Source organism: Nuphar pumila, chromosome 6 (genome assembly GCF_984573655.1).
Source record: "Nuphar pumila chromosome 6, dmNupPumi1.hap1.1, whole genome shotgun sequence".
In the NCBI taxonomy this organism is placed as follows: domain Eukaryota; kingdom Viridiplantae; phylum Streptophyta; class Magnoliopsida; order Nymphaeales; family Nymphaeaceae; genus Nuphar; species Nuphar pumila.
In genome coordinates, this window is record NC_143254.1 from 97,370,193 (window position 1) to 97,393,301 (window position 23,109).

Below are 23,109 nucleotides of genomic sequence, written 5' to 3' on the forward strand. Positions count from 1 at the left end.
GAGCTCAGATTGTGTGATCGGAGCAGTTTGTGCAAGTCATCTTATGTTGGGGACATTGCAAGTTCAAAACCCAATGGTACGATGTATGACCGGCGCAATACCCTAGAGTTTTACTATTGCCATGAATTAGGATACATCAAACCCTTTTGTCCTAAGTTAAGGAAAAGGAAGAAAAAGGTGGCTACGGTTGGTCTATCTTTAGAGACTAAGGACATGAGCAACTCTCAAGATACATCTGTCAGAACCATGTTCTTACCCCAATTGGTGGAGATGCTTCAACCTCTTCTTAGAGATTCATCTTCCTCAATCGGAGCCTCAATCTCATCTTATTTCGATTTTGATAAATCTCTTTACCTCCTTGACTCTTGTCCATCATTTCATATGACTTCAAACCTTGATATCTTATCTGAATGTCATACTAATTCAAGCATGGCTAATGTTTTCATTGTTGATGTACATCTCTTGAAATAAAAATAATGAAGAATTTTGAAAGAAATCTTGAAAACTCAAAAAATCAATTCAAAAAATTAAGTATATTTTTAAACTAAATTTAAATCTTTTATTTGTCTAACGTCTACTTATCATCAAATGGTTGTTGGGTGAAGGATCGTCAGCTATGTAGTCAAAAGCCTCTACTAGTCCACATAATCGGTCTAGGCTAAGTAAAACGCCTAGGCTTTGCAATTCCTATGTGGGTACCTTAAAAGGTACCACAATATTAAGTTTCAGTTGCCATGTATCAATACCCCAGAGTTTCCTAACAGATTAAGTTTCAGTTGCCTATAAGTTTAGAATCTCTGTTTGGAAGGCCACCACAAACCGCAATCCTAAAACTTTTGAGTTTCCTAACAGCACCAAAATTATGATTGGTGACATTGAAATCCAGGAATCTCTAGAATTTGGCTTGCTTATAGTAGCAGCAGCTAGAATAGGGCTGTCAATAGGTCTGGTTTGTCTCAGGTATCCAACCTAGTTGAACCGAGATACCCAGATAGGGGCATAAAAAAAGCAGACCTGAACCTGACTGAGTGACACGTGGGTCGGGTTTGGACTATCATTTTGCCGAATATCTAACCTGGCTGATCCAAGTTTTTCTTATATATTCTTACATATTCCAAATTTATGTGGATTGGGTTTGGGATTGTATTTTCTTGAAACAACCGAACCCAACCTAAATCAAAGTGCTTGTTATTTGGGCCGGTCTGGGTGAACCATGATGGGTCTGATATGTAACCCGTTCAAAGCTCTACAATAATAGAATTTATGGTATATTCCATAACACTGCATGGCCACAGATGAGATTAGGGATGTCAACGGATTGGAGCTGGTTCAGACTCAGGTGGGACCAAACCCAGATCTGATTTGAGATGTTGGTATCGGGTCCGGACCTGAGTCCAATCAGACCCACTATAAGAGAAACCATACCCAGATCCTATAAACATTACATGAACCATACCCAGTAAAATAATATTTTATATTTTTTTTTACAGTGAATTTGTGGATCTTAGTCCAAACTCTGGTCGGGCCCAGGTCCGGTATGAAATTTTACAAACCATACCTGACTCCATATATTAATCAGACTCTTTCATCCTGACGTGGATTCTAATTGGACCTCCTTGTTTATCCCCAAACACTGACCCTATAGGGTTTGGTACAGGTCGGGTCCAGGTCAACCCCGACCCATTGAGACACCCCTAGGTGACATGGATCTGTCATTTGGGGCTTCACTGGCTTCATTGTCGCCCCCCTACAACAAATGATTGAAATGAGCACCAACCCAGCGACTAGTAGGTGCATATCAGTTTGGTTCAACTGTGGCACCAAACAAGAAGCTTGACAAACTCCACTGGGCTTGAAAAATATAATAGTCCAGGCTTGTTACACACACGGTAAATGGAATGGGTCTTAAATCCATCAAAGAAACGTTTGGAGTTGTCAAACTTTGTCTTAATAGATGTGTAGAAGTAAATAAAATAATAAACCTTACGTAAGCATTGAATTAAGTTTTTTACTAGATTTTAAAAACAAGAAAAAGAATTTCAGCAATGATAACAGACCATGAATCTTTCAATGATGAATTGCAATACCTATTGCAAAGAAGTTAGTTCTAGAATGTTTAGATCAGGCAAATTTTGACATATACTTAATACTGGAAGCTACAATTTTATATAAAAATCTGTTTAGCTAGATATCGAAATTCGGGCACCCTTAGAACCCTACTCCAAAATATGAAAGTTGAAAATGTAAAATTTGCAAGCGCCTGTACTCGTTAATTTTTGCTAATAGAAATAACTCGATTTCCGTTGTGAGCTTGAAAGGCTTTTCTGGTGTTGGGGTACACTGAGGCACGTCCTGAAATCCTTATAAATGCCACAGTTAAACTCACATTTTGAATCTTACTCCTCCACTGTTGAATTCTTTGTGGAAAAGTGCCAAACTGTGACGCCTTTTTGCCAAGTGCTGGCATGTCAAAATACTCCCATCATCGCTTTTTTATTATAAAGTGAGTGGCAAAAATATCTTATAATTTAGAATTTTTTTGGGTAATCCAAGGGAAACCCCCTCCATCACCAACCGCACATCTCATGACATTTTTAAATTAGCACTTTTATCATGAATTTTTCAAAAATAAAATTCAAAATATAAGAATAGCTGTAACTATGGATATCCTAGGGCTGTCAACGGGTCAGGTTTGTATCAGATACCCAACCCAAACTCAAATTCTCGGATATGGGCATGCAAAGTGCCAACCCAAACCCAACCCAAGCAATATGCGGACAGGGTTTGGGTCATGATTTTTGCTGGGTAACTGACCCGAGTATTATATATATATACTTGATTATGCTCATGCGTGCACTGATGTGCACAGGCAATCAGACTGCACACACACACAAACACAAAATTTTTTTTATTATTATTATTATTATTATTATTATTATATCATGCAAAAATAAAGGTAAAAGATAACATTGGTCTCATTAGACTGGTATACATCATACAAAAATAAAGGTAAAAGATAAAAACATTGGCCTTATTCAACTAAAACAACATTCTAACCAAACTTTTTAACATGAACTGGCTTTAGCCGTTCCCGAGTTTATTAACAATTTCTTATGAAGGTTACAGAACAAACTCTCGCATTTTACAACAATTTCCTCCATGACAAGGGGGGAAATTTTTGTAGCTGAATCAAGCAGTTTATACATGGGGTGGCAACAAAATTGTAGGGCAAGAATATAAATACTGCACCCGACCAACATGGTGCAGCAGTAGCACTACAGCATGACAAACAAAAATCAAAAACTCATTTTGGCAATTAGGATTAGCATGAGGGAAGATGATAAAGACAATGATTAATGCATACTGAGCACTCGTATATGCTGCCCCTGAAGACTGGCAATAAATAGCTCTATGATGAACTAATCATGCATCAACGGTTTTGATTCATAAGGCCCAACATCAGAGGCTCGATCATCTTCTAAGCTCTCTTCACGACCGCAACAGCAAAGGAAGAATGATGGCTGAACACGAATGATATCTCGAGGGAGGGGTCGCAGGCACCAACTTGGTGGATAACATTCGATGCAATCCTGTTGTGCTCAGCAACCTGTTCTATTTGGCGAAGCTCCAACAGTCTCTCGGGGTCTCCAGAAAAGCTACCCTTGAGCTCCTTGGAAATCCTTTGGATGTCTCGGAAATAATTGTATTTCACTATAGCCTGTTTTATGCAATGTAGGAGAAAAGCAATGGTCTAAATCACAAAACTTTGGTAACAAAACAGATACATCAGCATTATTTAACACTATCACTTACAGAGAAATTCACATGGGCAGTTGAATCCTTGAAAAGGAGATATGAAATGCCATCAGGCACACGTGCTTTCAGTAGCAGATCGAAGTGCTGCAAAAATCTCTGGATAGGGCAGGAAAGAGTATTTGAAAAAAAATAAACTTTTCCTAGGTACATTTCTTTTCAGATGAAAAAAGAAGCCAAGATAAAAGAATAAAAATTGAAAAGAAAAGGGGCACATGCCTCTTGCTCAGTGCTAAAAGCACTCGGATTCTTAGATGTTTGACGTTCATTAGCCAAAGCCGCAAGCATCTAAAGAAAAAAATGGACTAGTCATTTGTCATAAATGCTGTAAACATCACTTATTTCAACTCTACATGGAAGCTCAATTTACCATTGCAAGCCCTTCTGAAAGACAAATGTAGCATTGAAGCAACAACATGGTTGGCGAAAGTCGAACCTCTCTTGCCGTGTCCTTGGGGACTTCCCTTTTCTTCTTCCCTTTTCTTTTGGCTGATGATGATAAAAAAAGAAACCGAGGTCTTCCATGTAAGCTCATAATCATAGAGAACAACTGCGCCAAGCCACCACATGATCCTGTATGCAGCTAACTTTTACCATGACAATCCAAATGCAACTGATGCTTTACCCAACAATGCCTGGCTCAAATCAAAACCAGAACCAAAACTAAAGTGATGGGGGTAGTTTGGTTTGATTCCGAATCTGGGCATTGAGGATGTGATACGTGGGCATCACATGGGATAGATTGCTAATTAGTGCAGTTTGGGACAAGCATAACTAGTTCACAACAGTACTGATTTGATATGACTTCAAAGAAAAAGCCGATTTGAAATTCTTAGTCCTAAACCAAGAGTCACTGCTTGACACTGAATCACAATCAACTTCTTAGCTAGTCTTTTTTCCTGTGCTGTGAAAACTCTAAACAAGAAAGAGCATGCTAAAATGCAGAACTATCTTGATATTCTCAGTGACCAACATCAATAATTAACAAGGAAAACCTCGTGGTGGGTGACCCTAAGACTATTTTAGATTTTCCTTCAAAGGTAACAGAACTTCTAATTAGAATGGAAAACATGTGATATCCTTGCAAGATTCTGAGCTAAACTCTAGACACCATGGATACCAAAGAGACCAAGATATTTGTGTTGCGACCCATATGCATTACCCTATTTATAGTTGACAGATCTCACGAAATTTGAAAACAAAGATTAGTAGCAATACAATAATGTGCACACACACACACACACGTGTGTGTGGGTGTGTGTGCATCCGTGTGCGGTGTCCAACTAAGTTTTAACTCTAGTTTAAAACTTGGATTGTGAAATTAGACTAAATTACTCAAACACCCTTAAGGCAGTCACATTTTTTAAAATTACAATGCTATTTTTAGTTGTAGACTAGGACTTTTTTTCAAGGAAAAGTCGAAGTGGAACAAGATAAGGTGATCCCAGTTTGAAAACACAAAAAGCACTTTAGGAAAAATACATTTAATTTCTTTGACACCAAAAGTGACAACAGATTTTCAAAAAATGTCACTTGCTTAACGATATTTTGGCAATTTAAAGTTTTAAACTAGTTGAACCCAACCTTAAGATAAAAGGATTTCAACTTAGATAAATCAATTATATATATGGAAAAATCTCCTATACCCTAGAGCATATCTCTAGAATTTGCTAGTTTACCATCCAGTGCCAAAAATGACTGGAAATCACACACCCCTGCTTCTGGTTAATCTGTTGCCAGTCAAACTAAGGAGCTTTATTTAGTGAATAGGTTGTAAAAAAAGAGAACCGGATGATGATATTACCAGTATCAAAGCAAAATAGATTGCAAAACTCAGTTTCCAAACTCACACAGACTGCTTACTGAGGGTAAATGCTGCCATTTGAAATTGTAACAAACCATCAGTTTCCAGCATCAAATGGCCAAAAACTAGTAGATTGCCCGAGCAACCCAATACAATCAGTAAGTACAGGATCACTCCCACGTGTGTGCGTGACTGTTGTTTGGTAAAACAACATTTTACATGAAACATCTTTTTAATCTCCTACATCATTTCATATGAAATAATTGGATTGGAGCTTAAAACTGTTAAAATGTACATATTGCATATATATTATCATTTTTTTAATTCTTTATTCTTTTATGTATTTTTTTCTTTTTATTGTAGTCAAGTGTTGACTAGCCTTACTGCTATATGATCCTAGCCGTTAGAACTAGTCTAACAGCTAGACTAGCTCTCTCTAGTGTGTATAAATAAGGGGTGTTATCTCCATTGTAAGTATGCATCTTGCATATATTTTGTGAAGTTAATAAAATATTACTTTTATATATTGTGAGCTCTCTTGGTGTGTGTGTCCTTAGTGGCCTTTGTGAGTGTGCCCATAGTGGCTGTTTGTATTTGTCAATTTGGATACTTTGGTGGACATTTGCTCTCGTTTGGTGGTTCTACTTTCTTTACATGGTATCAAAGTCATAGTGCTCTTGATCTTTGAAGTTGCCAATCTCATTGTTCGTGTGCTCATGGATCGCTCCTCAAGTGTTCGTGGTGGTTCAAGTGGATGTACTTCTCCTCTACATCAACTTCACTCTCTCTCGCTTCTTTGTAATCATTCATGAAGGACAAGGAGAGTGCTCCTGTTGTGCCCATCAAGCTCAATAATACAAACTATGTAATGTGGTATTCTATCGTAAAACAACATATTTGGGGCAAGGGTTTGTGAGGATTAGTGGATGGATCCGATCTAGAACCTAAACTTTTTCTCACCAAAGTCAAAAATAAAAATGATGTAGCATTCCAAGGAGATGAGAGGACTAAAGTCATAAGGCCCATAACTAATTATGAGAAAAAGTGGAAGGAGTGAAGAATGAGACACGAAAATAATGTCTTGGCTTATCAATAGCATAGACATTAAAAAATGTTCTACCCTAGAGAAGTTTGAACATGCGAGCATGTCACTGATGCTTGGGACTACCTTAAAAATATGTATTCACTCAAAGATATTGAACGTGTGTGAAATTTACAAGAAAAGATTAAAACCATAACTCAAGGGGATATGAGCATTAAAAAATACTATAATGCTTTATCTGAACTTTGGAAAGAATTGACTCTATTTAAATCTTGTGGCATTGTCCTTTAGATATTAAGCTCTGACAAAAGCAAATAGATGCAGAGCATTTTTACCAATTAATCAAAGGGTTGTGACTCGATTTTGAAGCCACCAAGTAAGCTCTTCTCCATAGAAGAAAGATTCTCTCTATTGTCGACACGATTGGGGAGCTAAATATAGAGGAAAATATGTTGAAGAGATACACCCCAGAGAATGATGATAAATCCGTCTTGGTCGTATCTATGTCGGGAACCTATGCTCGCCTATGTCACATGGGTGCAGGTGCGGGTGCGGGTGCGACACGGGTGCGGCGCAATTCCAAAAAATTTGGACACAGGGACTTGGCTATATATATATATAACAATAAATTAACACATAAAGATTGTAAAATTTAAAGCAAAAATAAAAAAATAATTCTTAACAACACAAACTTACCAAAATATAACACATAAAGAAGTTTGTGAGTGTGATAAACAACAAAACTTATCATAAATCTGCCTCATCGTCTGAATTAGAGGGAAGAACAGGATCGAGGTAGTCCATGTTGAGAGTGCAAATTATGTTCTCCTTCCAAGTCAAAATCTTCTGGATTTACATCCCAATTCTTGGATGGTCCACAACTGCATCAAAAAATGACTATATTAGTATCTAACTTAAAACTTTGAATACAAATATTTAAACACAAACTTTAAATACAAAAAAAAAAAATACCTATACTCTTCTTTGGTGCGGTGAGAAATTAATCATAGATTTGAGTGAACATAAACCAAATCCTCTGCTCTTTTACTAGTGAGTTTGTTTCTTTTAATGTTGTGAATTTGAGCATATGTACTCCAATTTCTTTCACAACAAGATGATGTAGCAGGTTGGGATAACAATTTCATTGCAAGACGTTGCAGATTTGGTGTCTCTGATCCATATGTTGCCCACCAATTAAGGGGATCTTCCTCGTCCCTTGCCACGAGTGCTGCTAAAGAATCAAATCTCCCAGTAGAAAACTTGTCAAACTCACTATTTACAACCTTAAACATGTGAAGATCATTAAAAGGTCTTCCCAAACATATCATTTTATTTCTTGATATCTCAGGATCTTCATTTAGAGAAACATGACCAACACCTGCTCTCAACCATTTTTTTGCATAGTATTTTGGATTGAGAGAGTGTGTCATGCAATGCAAAGGTGTATTGCTTTTATCCCATCTTCTCACTAAAACTGAATGTAAATGATTGTAAAATTCTGAATCATCAAGTGCAATATCTTTCTTCTCATGTTTAAAAATGATACTTTGAACTTTTTCAATCATATTGTCCCACATTTCATAAATTCTATGAAGTATGGGTACATCTCTGTTAACTTCTCTCAATATTTCTCAAATAGGCTCTGTAAATTCAATAAAATATATAATTTTATCCCACCAAAAATCATCACAGATGCATTTTTTGATAGCTTGAGCATTGACATCATCTTCAGTACGATAAAAATCCCAATCTTGATCAGCCACCATCATCATCAATGCATTCTTGAGTTGCTTAATTCTTTTTATCATAACAATGAGAGAAGCAAAACGAGTTTCAACAACTTTCAATAACTTGAGATCAGAATGCCTATTAAATATAGAAAGAGCATGATGATGGTTTACAACAAAATTTCTAATATTTCAAACATCATGCACTATTTCCTCAATTCATAAACACATTTCACGTGCATGTGTATCATCTTTTGATGGATTGCATATACTCTTAAGTGCCAAATTTAAATTGCGTGCTGTAAAAGGAATCCAAAAAATATGTGAATATGTATCTTCACTTGCCAAATTCATTCCTGCACGACCGCAAATTGGAGCATTGTCAGTAATGATTTGCACCACACTTTCTTCACCCACTTTTTTTATCACTTCGACAAATAATCTCTTTAAATATTCAGCATCTTTATACTCTCCAGATGCATCAACAATCTTCAAAAAGATTGGCCCATTAAGTGAGTAAGCAATGAAGTTTATCAGTGGTCGCCTTTGTATATCAGTCCACCCATCAGAAACAATCGACACTCCATGTCGTTTCCATGCAAATTTTGGGTATCTAACAAGTCTTCAATTCTATTTTTTGTCTCTGCAAGAATGGTTGTTCTTAGTTTTTCTGAACTAGGAGGCACATAACCACTCAAATTATAATTAGTCAAAGATGTAATCATATTTTTCCAGTATAGACTTCTAGCTACATAAAAAGGAATTGAGCTTGAGTAAAAGAATCAACCAATCTTTTCATCAATTTCTGCTTTTGCCATGTTTTTGAATGACGTTTGTATTGTTTTATTGCTTTCCATCTTTCTTTTCTTTAAAAGCTCTTCTTGTATATCACTAGCAATAGGAAAAGACAAATTAATCGAATCGCTTCTCATCTCTGCAATTTTCTTCTTTTCAGCTTCCTCTTGTTCTTTTTTTAATTGCTTTAACATGTCTTTGTCAACCCCAGAACATGCCCTAATTCCTTGACCACGAATATGCAAAAGATGTGCTTTCACACATGTATAAGAACCTGTGAAAATAGTCTTACATAGATTACAATGAAACTACACATTCCCACCACCACCACTACTAACTTTTACCCCTTTTGTCACAAGCCTCCAAAGTGGTTGAGAAACTTCTAATTCAGGGTTAGAACTTGAACCAAATGTATTGACACTACCGCTAGAATTCGCCATTATATCTGAAAACTGAAAAAAAAATAAAATAAAGTTAATAAACACTTCAAAATATTAGTAACAGGAGCTCCAGGTTCGTTTCCCCTGTGCAAATCAGGTTCAAACCAGGCCCTCCTCTGCAAACCAGGTTCGAGATAGGGGGCCTACCCCCTATCTAACGCAAAAAGGAGGAGCAGGGCAAGCCCCTGCTGAACCTTATCAGTGCCAGGGGCTTCGCCCTTGCCAAAAAGCCAAAGGCAGCAGGGAAAACGAGGAGGGGCCGAGCCTCTCCTCATTTCCGTTTTGTTCGACAGGGGTAAGAAGGAGTGGGGGAAGGAGGGAGCTCGGCTGACAGGCCGAGCCTTGCCACGCCGGACAGAAGGGAAACGAGGGGCCGAGCCCCTCTTCTGTGAATCGAAGGCAAAGGGAGGGGCCGAACCCCTCTTCTGCGAGTAGAGGGTGCAAGGAGGGGGGGGGGTCCTGCCGCCCCCTCCTTCTTACCCCTGCTGAACAAAAGGGAAATGAGGAGGGGCTCGGCCCCTCCTCGTTTCCCCTGTTGTTCGGCGGGGCAAGGCCCGACCTGTCAGTCGAGCCCCCTCCTTCCCCCACTCCTACTTCTTACCCCTGCGATAAAAGGAAAACGAGGAGGGGCTCAGGCACAGGGAGGGACCGAGCCCCTCTTCTACGAGCAGAGGGTGCAGGGAGGGGGGCGAGCCCCTCTTCTGCGAGCAGAGGGTGCGGGGGAGGGGCCTACCTGACATAAGCGAAACGAGGAGGGGCCAAGCCCCTCCTTTGTGAATAGGAGGCACAGAGAGGCGTTGAGCCCCTCTTCTGCGAGCAGAGGGTGCAAGGAGGGAGGCTGCGAGCAGAGGGTGCAGGAGGGTCGACATACCTGTTCAGTGTTGACGGAGGGGGAGACGATGGCTAGCACCTGTGCGTACCATCGCCGGAGTCTGGATCGCCGGCGTGGGTGTAGGAGAAAGCTACAGGGGCTGAGGGGGAGAGGCAAAATCAAGAGGGTAAGCCCCTCCCCCTGTCGATAAACCCCTTTTAGGGTTCGGCTGCAGATGAAATTTGGATCTGGGTCGAGTCCGGACCCAACTCGACCCAGATCCAAAACGTATTTTAAAAATCAAAATGGACATTTTTGGACTTGGTCAAAGTTGACCGAATCCAAAATGTGGACGGACTCGGCCTCGACTCGTTGACCGAGTCTGACTCGGCGTTGACCGAGTCCGGGCCAAGTCCGAAGCCGCACCCGAGTCCTCACCCGTGTCGGGGAGTGTCGACTCGGGTGTGGTGCCTCCTTAGCCGAGTCCGTGTGACTTAGATGCTCGCACATACAAACCACCTCACTCTGGGAGACAAGGCAACGAATATGACAACAAGAAGAAAGTTATTTTTCACTACTGCCATGAACCGGGACACATCAAACCCTTGTGTCCAAAGTTAAGGAAAATGAAGGAAAAGAAGGTGGCTACAATTGGTCTACCTTTAGAGACTAAGGACATGAGCTACTCTCAAGATACATTCGTCGGAATCATGTCCTTATCCTAATTGGTGGAGATGCTTCAACCTCTTATTAGAGGATCATCTTCCTCAACCAGAGCCGCAATCTTATCCTATTTCGATCTCGATAAATCTCCTTAGCTCTTTGACTCTGGTGCATAATTTTATATGACTCCAAACCTTGATATTCTATCTGAATGTCGTACTAATTCAAGCATGTATAATGTTTTCATTGTCGATGGTACATCTCTTGAAATAAAAATAACGGAGAATTTTGAAAGAAATCTTGAAAACTTTAAAAAACAAAATCAATTAAAAAAATTGGCTATATTTCTAAACTAAATTTAAATATTTTATTTGTCTCACAAATATCAGACCGTGGATGTAACGTCTACTTATCATCAAATGGTTGTTGGGTAAAGAATCGTCAGCTATGTAGTCAAAAGCCCTAACTAGGCACCAACTAGTCCACCTAGTCGGTCTAGGCTAAGTAAAACACCTAGGCTTTGCAATTCCTAAGTGGGTATCTTAAAAGGTACCAATTTTGCTGACTAGGTACCGACTAAGGCGCCTAGGCGTGAGGGCAGTTTATATATATATATATGTGAGTGTGTTTATGTGATTTGTTCTGTGAAATCATGGAAACATGCTTAATTATTATTTTATATATATATATATATATATGTGTGTGTGTGTGTGTGTGTGTGTTACTTTGCTTTTAAGGTTTTTCCTGTGAAACATTAAAAACATGCATAATTAACTTTAATTGATTGTGTTTATATATGTGTGTGTGTGAGAGTGTGTGTGTGTGTGTGAGAGTGTGTGTGTGTGTGTGTTACTTTGTTTCTAATGAATTTTTCTATAAAATCTTGAAAGCATGTTTAGCATTATGAATTATATAATACGCTATTTATATATGTATGTGTTATTGTGCCTCGGTAAAAGATTGAAAGCATATTTTGTTGATTATACCGAATATGCTATGAATAATTAAAATAAATAATTATATATATATATGGATATATATTTGTGTGTATAATTATATATATATATATATATATTAGTTATGTATATTAATATATTTTGTGAAAGAATATGTAATTTTGTACTTGTATAATGAAATCATCTTATTAGAAAAAGAATTAAACATATTTTTATGTATATTTTGTGTACCCTTTTTATATTTAATTGGGGCACCGACTAGTCCCACCTAGTCAACTAGTCTTTTTAGGGGTCCAGCGACTAGGCACCGCCTAGCGCTTTTGACTACATAGATCGTCAATCAGAGAAGTTGATTAGGAAGGCCATAGATAATAAGGCCTCTACTACTGGACTGCCTCTACTACTGGACTTGTTGGAAATACCCAAAAATTAGATTTAGATTTGTGGCACAAACGATTAGGACATCCAAATGTATCCAAAATTCCATATTTTTCAGGTTTGAATTTTTTGTAATATCGATAATTTTGCTTGTAATGATTGTATTCTTAGCAAAATTAAGAAATTACCCTTCTATGAAAGAAGTTTTTTTTTACTAGAACACTTGAGTTAGTCCATTCGGATGTTTGGGGTCCCACACAAAGCATATCAAAAGGTGTATATGTATATTATGTGATATTTGTGAATGATTTTTCTAGGTATACTTGGATTTATTTCATTAGACATAAGTCTGAAGTCTTCTTAAATTTCCAAATTTTTCATAACTTAGTTAAAATAGGTTTAATAATAAAATATATTCAAGGAAAGTCTTTGTGTAAAGAGTTTAAAGATTACCTTAATTTATATGGCATTACATATCAAAGATCTTGTCCGCACACACCACAACAAAATGGTTTTGCTAAGATAAAACATAGACATATTATTGAAATTACAAGAACTTTATTTATTGCAAGCCATGTACCTAAAGTCTTTTGGGCTAAAGGCGCATTAACCGTTGTGTATCTTATAAACAAAATACCATCTTCATCATTACAAAAATATCTCGCTTGTCGAAAAAAATTCAAACTTACTTCTGATTATTTCATATTAAGAGTTTTTTTATGCAAGCGTTTTGTTTTTCTTCCTTATTTTTTTCCTTCCCTTCATATTTTTTTCCTTCTTTTTCTTTCCTTCCTTCCTTATTTTCTTCTTTCCCTTGCTCTTTATATTCTTTCTTTCCCTGTCACAATTCACAAGGCAGCCACCGAGAGTATCGAGTATCGAGGGTCAAGGTCAAAGACCCCTTTACGTTAAAAGATTTAAAACTATAAGGAGAAAAGTTAAAAAATTAATACCAAAAGTAACCTTTTAAAACACCACTAACGACATACATATCCTTTTTTTCTAAAATCCCAACATACCCCTACACCTATGTTACATAGACACAGCTATTGAGCAGCCATACCCATTTTGACATTGCCCAACACGAGTACAGGTACTGAACACAACATGGGTACGTGCTGGTAGGGATGCACAACGAGCTGAGCTAACTCGGGCTCAGCTCGAACTCGACTCATTTAAGCTTGTCTCGAACTCATTTGGGTAGATAAATGAGTCAAGTTCAAGCTCGGTATAAACGAGTTGAGCTTGATCAGGCAATCAAGCTCGGTTGAGCTCGATTAGCCCGATTAAGCTTGGTTTGATTAGTTATATAATGCACAGAGTATAGTATATGTACAATTTACGGTTGCAAATTTAACACATCAAGTGTCCTTGCTTAGATGGGTAAGATGTTGGCCTTTTACGGAGGAGGTGGGTAGTTCGAAACCCACTGTTTTCCGTGTTGTTCAATTTTTAAAATAAAAGATGCTCGGATTGAGTCGAGCCAAGCTCGAGTTCGACTCGAGCTGAGTTTGGACAAAAGTTGTTTAAGCTTGGCTTAAACTCAAGCCGAGCTTGAACAACTATTTTTTATTCGAGCTGAGACAACCTATGCTTGGCTCGAACTCGGCTTGTGTGCATCCTTACGTGCCGGTCCGAATCGGGTCAGGGTCCAACCATGACCCAAATCATTTTTTTGTTTGATGTTGGTGAAAGGCGGGGAGGAAGAAGAAAAAAAGAAAGAGGAAAAGGAAGAAGAAGATGAAAGAGGAAGAGGAGGACAAGAAGAAGACGAAAGAGAGAGAGAAAGAGAGAATACTCTCTTCAACCTCTTCCTTCCAATATTAAAAAAAGTATTCATTCCCCTCTCCCTTCTTTCCAAAAATTACAGCCACCTCCTCCCCCCCTTTACAGATTTTTTTTTTATTTCTGATATGGACCTTCCCCTCCCCCATATTTTCAAAAATTATAATCACCCTTTACAGATTTTTATTTTTATTTTTGATATAGACCCTAATATGGATCCACACTTAATCCAGACCCAATCTCTCTCTCTCTCTCTCTCTCTCTCTCTCTCTCTCTCTCTCTCTCTCTCTCTCTCTATATATATATATATATATATATATATATATATATATATATATTTGTCCCCGTACCCTCATTTTTTGAAATTGTTGTGTTGTACCCTTTGTACCCATAAAGTACCCATGTGACATAGCCTACACTAACACTTTTGAAAAATTACCAGCTGTTGGGGTTTGTGATAGCGATATCATCACAATATATATAAATTGCTGATATTTTCAAAATAGCACAATAGTTTACCTTTAATATCATTTTTCCATTTTACAGCTTTAATATAGGTGATATCCGAGACTGTGGTTAGAACTAGTCTACTGGCTAGACTAGCTCTCTTGTGTGTATAAATAAGGGGTGTTATCCCCATTGTAAGTATGCATCTTGCATACATTTTGTGAAGTTAATAAAATATTATTTTTATATACTGTGTGCCCTTAGTGGCCTTTGTTAGTGTGCCCATAGTTTGTGTTTATCCATTTGGATACTTTGGTGGACATTTGCTCTCGTTTGGTGGTTCTACTCTCTTTACAAAAACAAGCCTATACAGTCGCATTACTCTTTATGAATAGAAAACAAATTGGTAAAGACAGCAGTTCAAGTTTCTTATCATTAGAGTTCTTAAGAGAATATGCCTCAGGAGAAAAGATCAACTAAAAAGATCAAAACAAACTCAGATAGAGGTAATGAATCTTCTCAGACTGATGCAAAAAAGAAATATTTAGCAATCAATATTAAAAACAAAAAATGCAGATACTTAACATAAGTTTCAAATACATGCATGGCTTCATTCTTGTTTTTCCTTTTTTAACTGTCAATCTGGGAGACAGCCCAATGTTAGATTCAAACCCAAAAGATTCCAGCTAAGACGGAGCAACTTTAATATCCAAACATCATGTATGGACCAAAGCAATTGAACCATATAAACCAAATGCATCTGGTACATCCATGCTACTTAAGTTCTCAAGAAAAATATGGTTCAAAAAATTAAGTCCCCACAACATGCAGATGTAATGAAAAAACAAAATTGTTAGCAAAACATAAAAAATTTATATCCTTATGCACATATCAGCCAAACCCATGACTTCAATCATTTGCCTTTTCTTTCTACTGGTTAATCTGGGGATAGACCCATCTCGGATTCAAACCTAAACATCCATCATTGGCTAAAAGTGATCAACCATCCAACCATTTCATTTGATCTCAGCTCATAATATAAAGGGATGAAAATCATGTTGTTGGAAAGCAACAAGATAGATCCGAAAAAACAAACTTACAACTAACACAAAAGGCTCATGTTTGTTGCAAGGAAGCTTAACATAAGTTGCATAAATGAAAAAAAAATACAGATAATGGGAACAACCAGCACAAGAAGTCCATGCATGTTTAAAACAATAACTGCATCAGGGTAGGTCCAGGGTGGTGAAAGAAAATTTTAAATAAATAAATAATGCAGACAGCACTCACATGCATCAGTGTTTTGAGATATTCTGAGTTGAACTTTCTCCATCAGTTTGATGAATATAATGTAAAGATACCTGTCCATATTAATTCGCAGTGACAATATTGCAAAAATCACAGTTACGGGAAATGTGAAACAAAAGCAGACACCAACCAATAAACCATGCAGTATTCACTAGGAGAATAGAGTTCCAGCTCAAATCCAAGCATAAGGAAACGGGCAGCAATCCAGTAAATATGTTCTTCAGTCCAATTAGCAAGACTTGCTGCTAGGTTCATGCATGAATTCTGCAGAGGAGGTCAACAGTCAAATAGCACCAAACTGCAACAGAGGATTGAAGTGCCAAATAAACCCATACAACCAGTAAGCTCATTCAGGCTAACATACCTCATCAATTGGCGCATTCAAAGTATCTCCAGATTCTCTTGAACCACTCATCTCCAGCTGAAAATGACAAGAAAAATCTAAACAAAAGAATGAATATCAAAGCAGGCAGAAAGAATATAAATCAGCCAGAGGTTTGGCAGAAAGACAGAAAACATAGAAATGCTCAATCAGAACCAGATTTGGCAATTCCAAGGCCCCAAGATTTGCATCAAAGCGATGCTATGTGTTCCAAAGAATTTCAAATTCCTAAACAAGTTAATAGAATAGGTCTAAGAACACTTGGCATAGGTCCTCTTTTTGCTAAACCATGGACTTCCAATAGTCTGGCTCCATCAAGCAAACACACAAGCACAATGGGTAGATCCAATCACTGAAAACTACAACTACCGGTTTGAATAGTTTGGCATGACCTATTCTCTGTTTTATCACAATAACATTGAATCAAACACGACAATTAGGTCCATTTATTAGGAATGGCAATTTTGTGCATACCTATGTCACTGATTTGTTACTCTCTTTACAACTATGTCATGCGGACACTTCACTGAGCATGTGTATCCCATGTCGACACGAATGACACTCAAACGCTCCAAGAAACTCATGGACGCAGTCAAAACAGTTTTCACACACAATCAACATTGTGTCATTGACTTTATCTATTTCTTTTAAGATCTTACTTATTTTGTATTTACCTGAGTACTTTTTATTTTAAAATTTATATCAATTACATTATATTTCAATTTCAACTTAGTTTTATTATTTGTTGTTTCATACATACATACATACATACATACATACATACATGCATGCATACATGCATACATACATACATACATACATACATACATGCATACATACATACATACATGCATGCATACATACATACATACATGCATGCATACATATTTGTGTGTTTACAGCCATGTCCCTGTGTCCTAATTTTTGAAAAGTATCGTAGTACACAAGTGTACCCACATAATCTCACATTCTCGCATCCATATCCGTGTGACTTAGTTCCACAATTTATTTGTTGTGATCAAGCTTAAAGGAGTGGCAGATAGAGCATATTGAACACATCATAAGGTTAGATCCAGATTCTGGTGATTAGATCTATGTAACTCAAAAAAGCCTTGAACAGTAAATATTTCTGCATGACAAACACATAGATCTCACCAGATTTGACCAGAACCGGATAAAAGCACAATGCCACTAAGTATGGTATTGCAGATCTTAAACCTGATAGTTCAATGAGTTTCTTGTGCCAACAAAACCAGAAACTAAGTAGCAGTGTCTCCATCTGGGTCTCCTGCCAAGTTCCAGCATAGATAGATACCAGAAATTAGCCAAAAATGTAGGCATATTTCCTAGAGGGTATTTTTGGCCTGGACATATGAAACATAGAAATGTAATAACTAAACACTAGATCCTTCAAAATTAATCCTTCATTGAGAATAATCATGAAGACAAAAATACAAAAAAAGGCAATTCTGTAAGCAGTTTAAAGGCAATGAGACCCAGTAGAAGAAGCTGTTCAGTTCACACAAGTCAACAGACCTGTCCCAAAAAGATACTCCAATCTTGCAAGATCTTTCCAAGCTTACGCCTTTGCCATGCAGCATTTGTGCAAAGAATCTTGAGCAAGCTGACTAGCAGCTACAGCATCAAGGATTAAGAACTAGTAAGCATGGGACAAATAACTAAAACTGAAAAAAAGAATGACATACAAGATTCAAGCCAAGTAGCCATGGGAAAAGACAACAAATCACCTAACCTGTCCCAAACGTTGTACAAATTCATGCTTCTGTAACTCTGTACTCCTCATTATGTGAGGCAATGCTGTAGCCAGAGAGATCACTTCATGGAAAGGATCTCGCCCATATAGCTTCCCATCATGAACCAGCAGAAGCTGTTTTGTCATAATCAAACACAGAGGATTAGAAACTTCCTCCAAAAAAGAAAAAAGATATTTATTCAGAAGAACTATACATTACAGCATCTAATATTTAAATCTTAACATGTCCATAACAAAGAAGTCCCAGGAGACCATCTACAGATGGATACACAAAGCCCCCTTAGATGCTGACAACTGCAAACATATCAATGAGCTTCCAAGATATAAATACAAAAGGCAGCATGAGTTATTATTTATAAAGACAATATCGCCACCCAAAGTTGAACAAAATCAATCTCAAAAGGAAATTGGAAAAGTACCCCACTGAACTTGTGCATGTGGTCAGTAAATAAAGCTTCCTATGAATGATGTTAAAGAAAGAACCTTCAATCAGGACCCCAACCTAGCTGTCGCAAAAGAACAAAAACCAACTCATCTAACAAATATTTTCTAAGAAATCTGCAAACACATGATGATTCATTAAAACCAACAGACATCTACAATAAATGGGCCTGTTAACGAGGGATAGTCCAACAACCATTCAACATCCAACCCCAATAATAGCAATCTTATTAATTGCATGATTTGGGATGGAGTTCTTGGCAGAAAAGGTAGTAACAGGAACAAAATTGAGCCATATCATTGTTCCCTACAAGGTGATGTTTCATCATCCAATAGCCATAAATTGCCTTGCCTCACAACTCACCCCTAACTTGTTTGTGTGTATGAATACATCGTGAATCGAGCACTTTAGTTTTTGAGAAATTGCATTATTACCTTGTATAGAATAGTCTATGCTTTTTTATGTATTCTTTAGCAATTACAAACATGCACTCTTTGCCCATATACAAAATGAAAGGTCAATATAGCCATGCATTAAATTTTTTCCCTTGATTTAAATTTTAAAGATTAGGACATATTCTGTGCTTAATATAATAGTTGTCAGATCCTCAACTTTGGGCTGTAACCTGAAAATCAGGGCCTAACATTTTAAGCAAAAGTAGCCTATCAGGGTCTTCAAGCACCTGGAAAACATGCATTGTGAGTTGAGTGATTGCAGTCAAAGTTTGTCATATAAAGCGTCAATGTGTAAAAAAATATGTGCATCACAAATAAGCATGTAATAAACAAAAACAAGGTACAAAGGAGTAGAAATTATTAAAAAAAAAAAAGACATGGTTGCCATAAGTAAAAACAAAAAAGATAGATTAATGTGCAGTTGTAAGCCTAACCTGCAGATGAGCTCTTGCAACCAAATCAGGCTGAGACTTTTGGAATTGGACCACAAATCGAAGAACTTCTTCAATATGTGGATCTAAAGAGAAAGAACATATTACATCTAGATCTTGTAGTAGCCTTTCAAAGTACTCAAGAGCCTGGCAACAAAGGAAAAGCACTTCAGATTACTGACACAGAATCCCAGAAATTTTTCTTCTAAATGCATTTCTTCAAGGCATTCACCTTTTTCCAGCTGAGAATTTTTATAGCACGTGGAGGTGTGGGAGCTGATAATTTAGTATTTAAGTTAGCATCAAAACCAACAGGCTGACCACCAGATGCTGTTGTTCTATCTTCAACATCCACTTGAGATGACCCATATGCATTACTGACAAGGAACCCTGATGATTCACGCATAGATGCAAGTTCTGACAAGCATGATGCAATATGTTTCCTCACAACTTCCAACCCCCTTCCTTGAGGTTTTCTCATGCACATTAGAACATGATGGAGGTGCTGAACACAGTAGCACATGATGCATCAGTAATAATTTCATGGAATCAGTAAAATTTTGATAAAGAATTGGAAAGAAAAAGGTAAAAAACTCGTGGCTATTGTGTATTAGAACCATTCATCCATTTCTTGATAAAGACAAAATGGATGTCCATTGTTGCATGATAGTAAGCATAGACTGAACTTGGTTTTACAAAATAGAAATCAATTTCAACAAGCCACAACAGGAAAAGAAAACATGGGATGATATAAACTCCCACAAAAATAAGTTCAACATATTTTCTTCACTAAACAATCATCTAAATAAAAATTAAAGGAAAAATATCACACTCACATAAATGTGTATACAGATGCACTGCAGAAGAATTACTCTCACTAAAGCTGGAATCTAGTATGTATCATGCAATTGAAACTACTATTAGACATCATCCATATTGGTACTTGTGCAATTTCTTTTGTTTTATGTTTATTTTGTCATCTCTTTCCTCCAATAACAAAGTTGTAATATTGGTAACATATTGATAACATAACTAAACTCTTTGTGACTTGTTATCATTATTAACAATCATGCTACATGTGCCACCCCTCACCCCAGAGAATCTTGGGGGTCATGGCTATTTCTCTTCATCAAGATTATCCTTCTACCATTTCATCTTAAAGTCAACAACTCACAAAATTCAGTTGCATGCAATGCTACCTCGATCCTACTACCAGCCAACAATACCTGTGTCTCCCACATGCTTGGAAATTTCTGGCCACTTCACTTTTTAGTTCAGTGTGTAATGTTTTTATACATTCCACACAGTGGCTGACAATTATAGACATCGACATTCATTTTTTGTAGTTTTAGCTTCAAGATTTCATTTTGTGTTTTTGCTTTGAAGCTATGTCACAGGGACTCGGCAAAACAGGTGCCGCACCCGCGTCGACGCGACGTGGGATCGCGTGCGGGTGCGGCACCGGGTGCGGTCAACACGACCCTGGGTGCGGTCAATGCATCCAGGGTCATTTTTGTCCAAATTTTTGGGCAAAAATTCCCCCCCCCCCCGATGAAAAGGAGGATTATGGCAAAAAAAAATTTTGCCCTAATCTCTCCTCTCTCTCCCCCTGAGCTCGAGCTCTCCCATCGCCGCCTCAGCTCCGCCGCCCCCAGCGTCGCCGCCCCCAGCGCCGCCGCCCCCAGCTCCGCCTCCCAGACTCCTCCTCTCGGCTCCTCCTCTCGGCTGGCAGGTATGTCTCTCGTCTTCTTGGGTCGGCTGGGGAGGGGCCGAGCACCCCCCCCCCTCTCTCGGTCTCTTGTTGGGTCGGCAGGGGAGGGGCTGAGCCTCCCCTGCTCCCTCATTTTTCGGCACAGGAGGGGCCGAGCCCCTCCCCCATCTACCTCTTTTTTTGGGGTCGACAGGGGAGGGGCCGAGCCCCTCCCCCATCTTTTTTTTTTTGGGTCGACAGGGGAGGGGCCGAGCCCCTCCCCCATCAGTTTTTTTTTTTTGGGTCGACAGGGGAGGGGCCGAGCCCCTCCCCCATCTGTTTTTTTTTTTTGGGTCGACAGAGGAGGGGCCGAGCCCCTCCCCCATCTTTTTTTTTTGGTATGTAATTTAGTTCTTTTATGCATACTTATTTGATTGATATTTAGGTCGATTTATGTAATTGCTTTACTTATTTGATTGATAATTTGATATTTAGGTTGATATACTGCATGCATGATGAATCATATTATGAGTTTATGACAATGTTTACTGTTAAATGTTAAACTGTTAAAACTTCAAAAATTTATATATATATATATATATATATAATTTTTTTTTTACATTTTTGCCCCTGCCGCACCCCCGCACCCGGGTTTTTTGGAAGTGCCGAATCCCCGCACCCGCACCCGCTCCCGCACCCGCACCCATGTGACATAGCTTTGAAGCTTTCAGCAATTAATTGTCTTAAATTACAAGCATTTTTGTAACTGACTTCATATGTATATGTTTTCACATGAATCATCAAAACACTTCATAAGCACTAGAATTATGTTAACTTGTAGTGCATGCATTACATTACTAGTTTCACAACTTATCTCTTTTTTGTATTTAAAGTTCAAATATGCCTTAATTCTTTGCATGCATAGAGATAGATAGATGATATATACCTCTTTCTATGCTTTTAAAGGTTCAATACATCCAATAATAATATAAAAAAATGAATCCTAACTATCCCATACATATTGCATGATCACAGCAGCAAGGGCTTACTGATATTAAAAACATTGAAGTAAAGTTGGATATGTTTTGAACCAAGCTCCAGCACAAAAAAAGACCTATAATTGAGCCTTTCAAGTTGATTCCAGGCTTAATGACTTGGCTGAGTTTATGGAGAACCATATCAACTAAAGCAACTCAATATATCGGAAGAATCACCTAACTCACAATTTATAGTATGAAAATGGACATGCAAATGTACAAAAAGAAAAAGCATTAGGAGGAATCTGGTGGGTGGGTGGATTTCCCACTCTCAAAAATGGTGGGTGGGTGCATTTCCTAGTCTCTCAAAGACTTTAACTTTGTAAAAATATTGTGCCTATCAAGCCAATAAGCTTAGTGAGGTACCTGAGCGTGCAATTTTTACACTATCTTGGTTAAGATAGAGTGCTGCAGGTATAGTAAACAAGCGCTAAATCTAACTGTTGAAACATGAGCAACATGGCCTATTTATATAGAGATGCATCACAGCCTATGTAACACGGACTCTTCTAACAGGGCACCGCACCCGTACCCATGTGAGTGCGACACTTGTACACATCTTCCTTTGTGTCGGATGAAGTCAACCACACTGAGGTCCATTCCTGTCCAAAAGTAGATTCAGTTAATCCTAACCAAGTCCAGTTTTATCTATATTATATATAAAAATATATAAATGCACACACATACACATAGTGTAAACTTAAAACTGCTAAAAATTATATATATACACACACACACACACTCCCCGCACCCAAGTTTTTTTAAAGTGCCGCATCCGCACCCGTATCTGCACCTATGTGACATAGATCCCAGCTTACTTATTATCTTGAATGTTTAATAAACCACACTGAATATCAAAGCTATTGCTGAACGTTCTCAAATATTTTGATCATTTAAGTGTTTGAATTTGTATTTATAATTTAGAATTT

The 23,109-nt window shown here is 37.9% G+C and overlaps 1 protein-coding gene across 2 annotated transcripts in view; it reads right to left on the reverse strand.

Moving 5' to 3' along the window:
• Window positions 1-3,025: 3,025 nt before the first annotated feature.
• LOC149835322 (uncharacterized) overlaps window positions 3,026-23,109 on the reverse strand; it is a 32,669-nt gene continuing 12,585 nt past the window's right edge. The window contains exons 7-17 of one of the 2 annotated variants that reach the window (XM_090010500.1): window positions 19,686-19,958; window positions 19,457-19,600; window positions 18,105-18,239; window positions 17,888-17,986; window positions 16,334-16,390; window positions 16,100-16,233; window positions 15,952-16,022; window positions 4,184-4,302; window positions 4,033-4,101; window positions 3,814-3,912; window positions 3,026-3,718 (exon numbers count right to left, since the gene is read on the reverse strand). In XM_090010500.1, the coding sequence (XP_089866626.1) occupies window positions 3,479-3,718; window positions 3,814-3,912; window positions 4,033-4,101; window positions 4,184-4,302; window positions 15,952-16,022; window positions 16,100-16,233; window positions 16,334-16,390; window positions 17,888-17,986; window positions 18,105-18,239; window positions 19,457-19,600; window positions 19,686-19,958 (1,440 nt within the window). In that variant the 3' untranslated portion in view covers window positions 3,026-3,478. Of the gene's footprint in view, window positions 3,719-3,813; window positions 3,913-4,032; window positions 4,102-4,183; window positions 4,449-15,951; window positions 16,023-16,099; window positions 16,234-16,333; window positions 16,391-17,887; window positions 17,987-18,104; window positions 18,240-19,456; window positions 19,601-19,685; window positions 19,959-23,109 lie in introns of those variants that run through there. The other variant, XM_090010501.1, reaches the window with a different exon arrangement.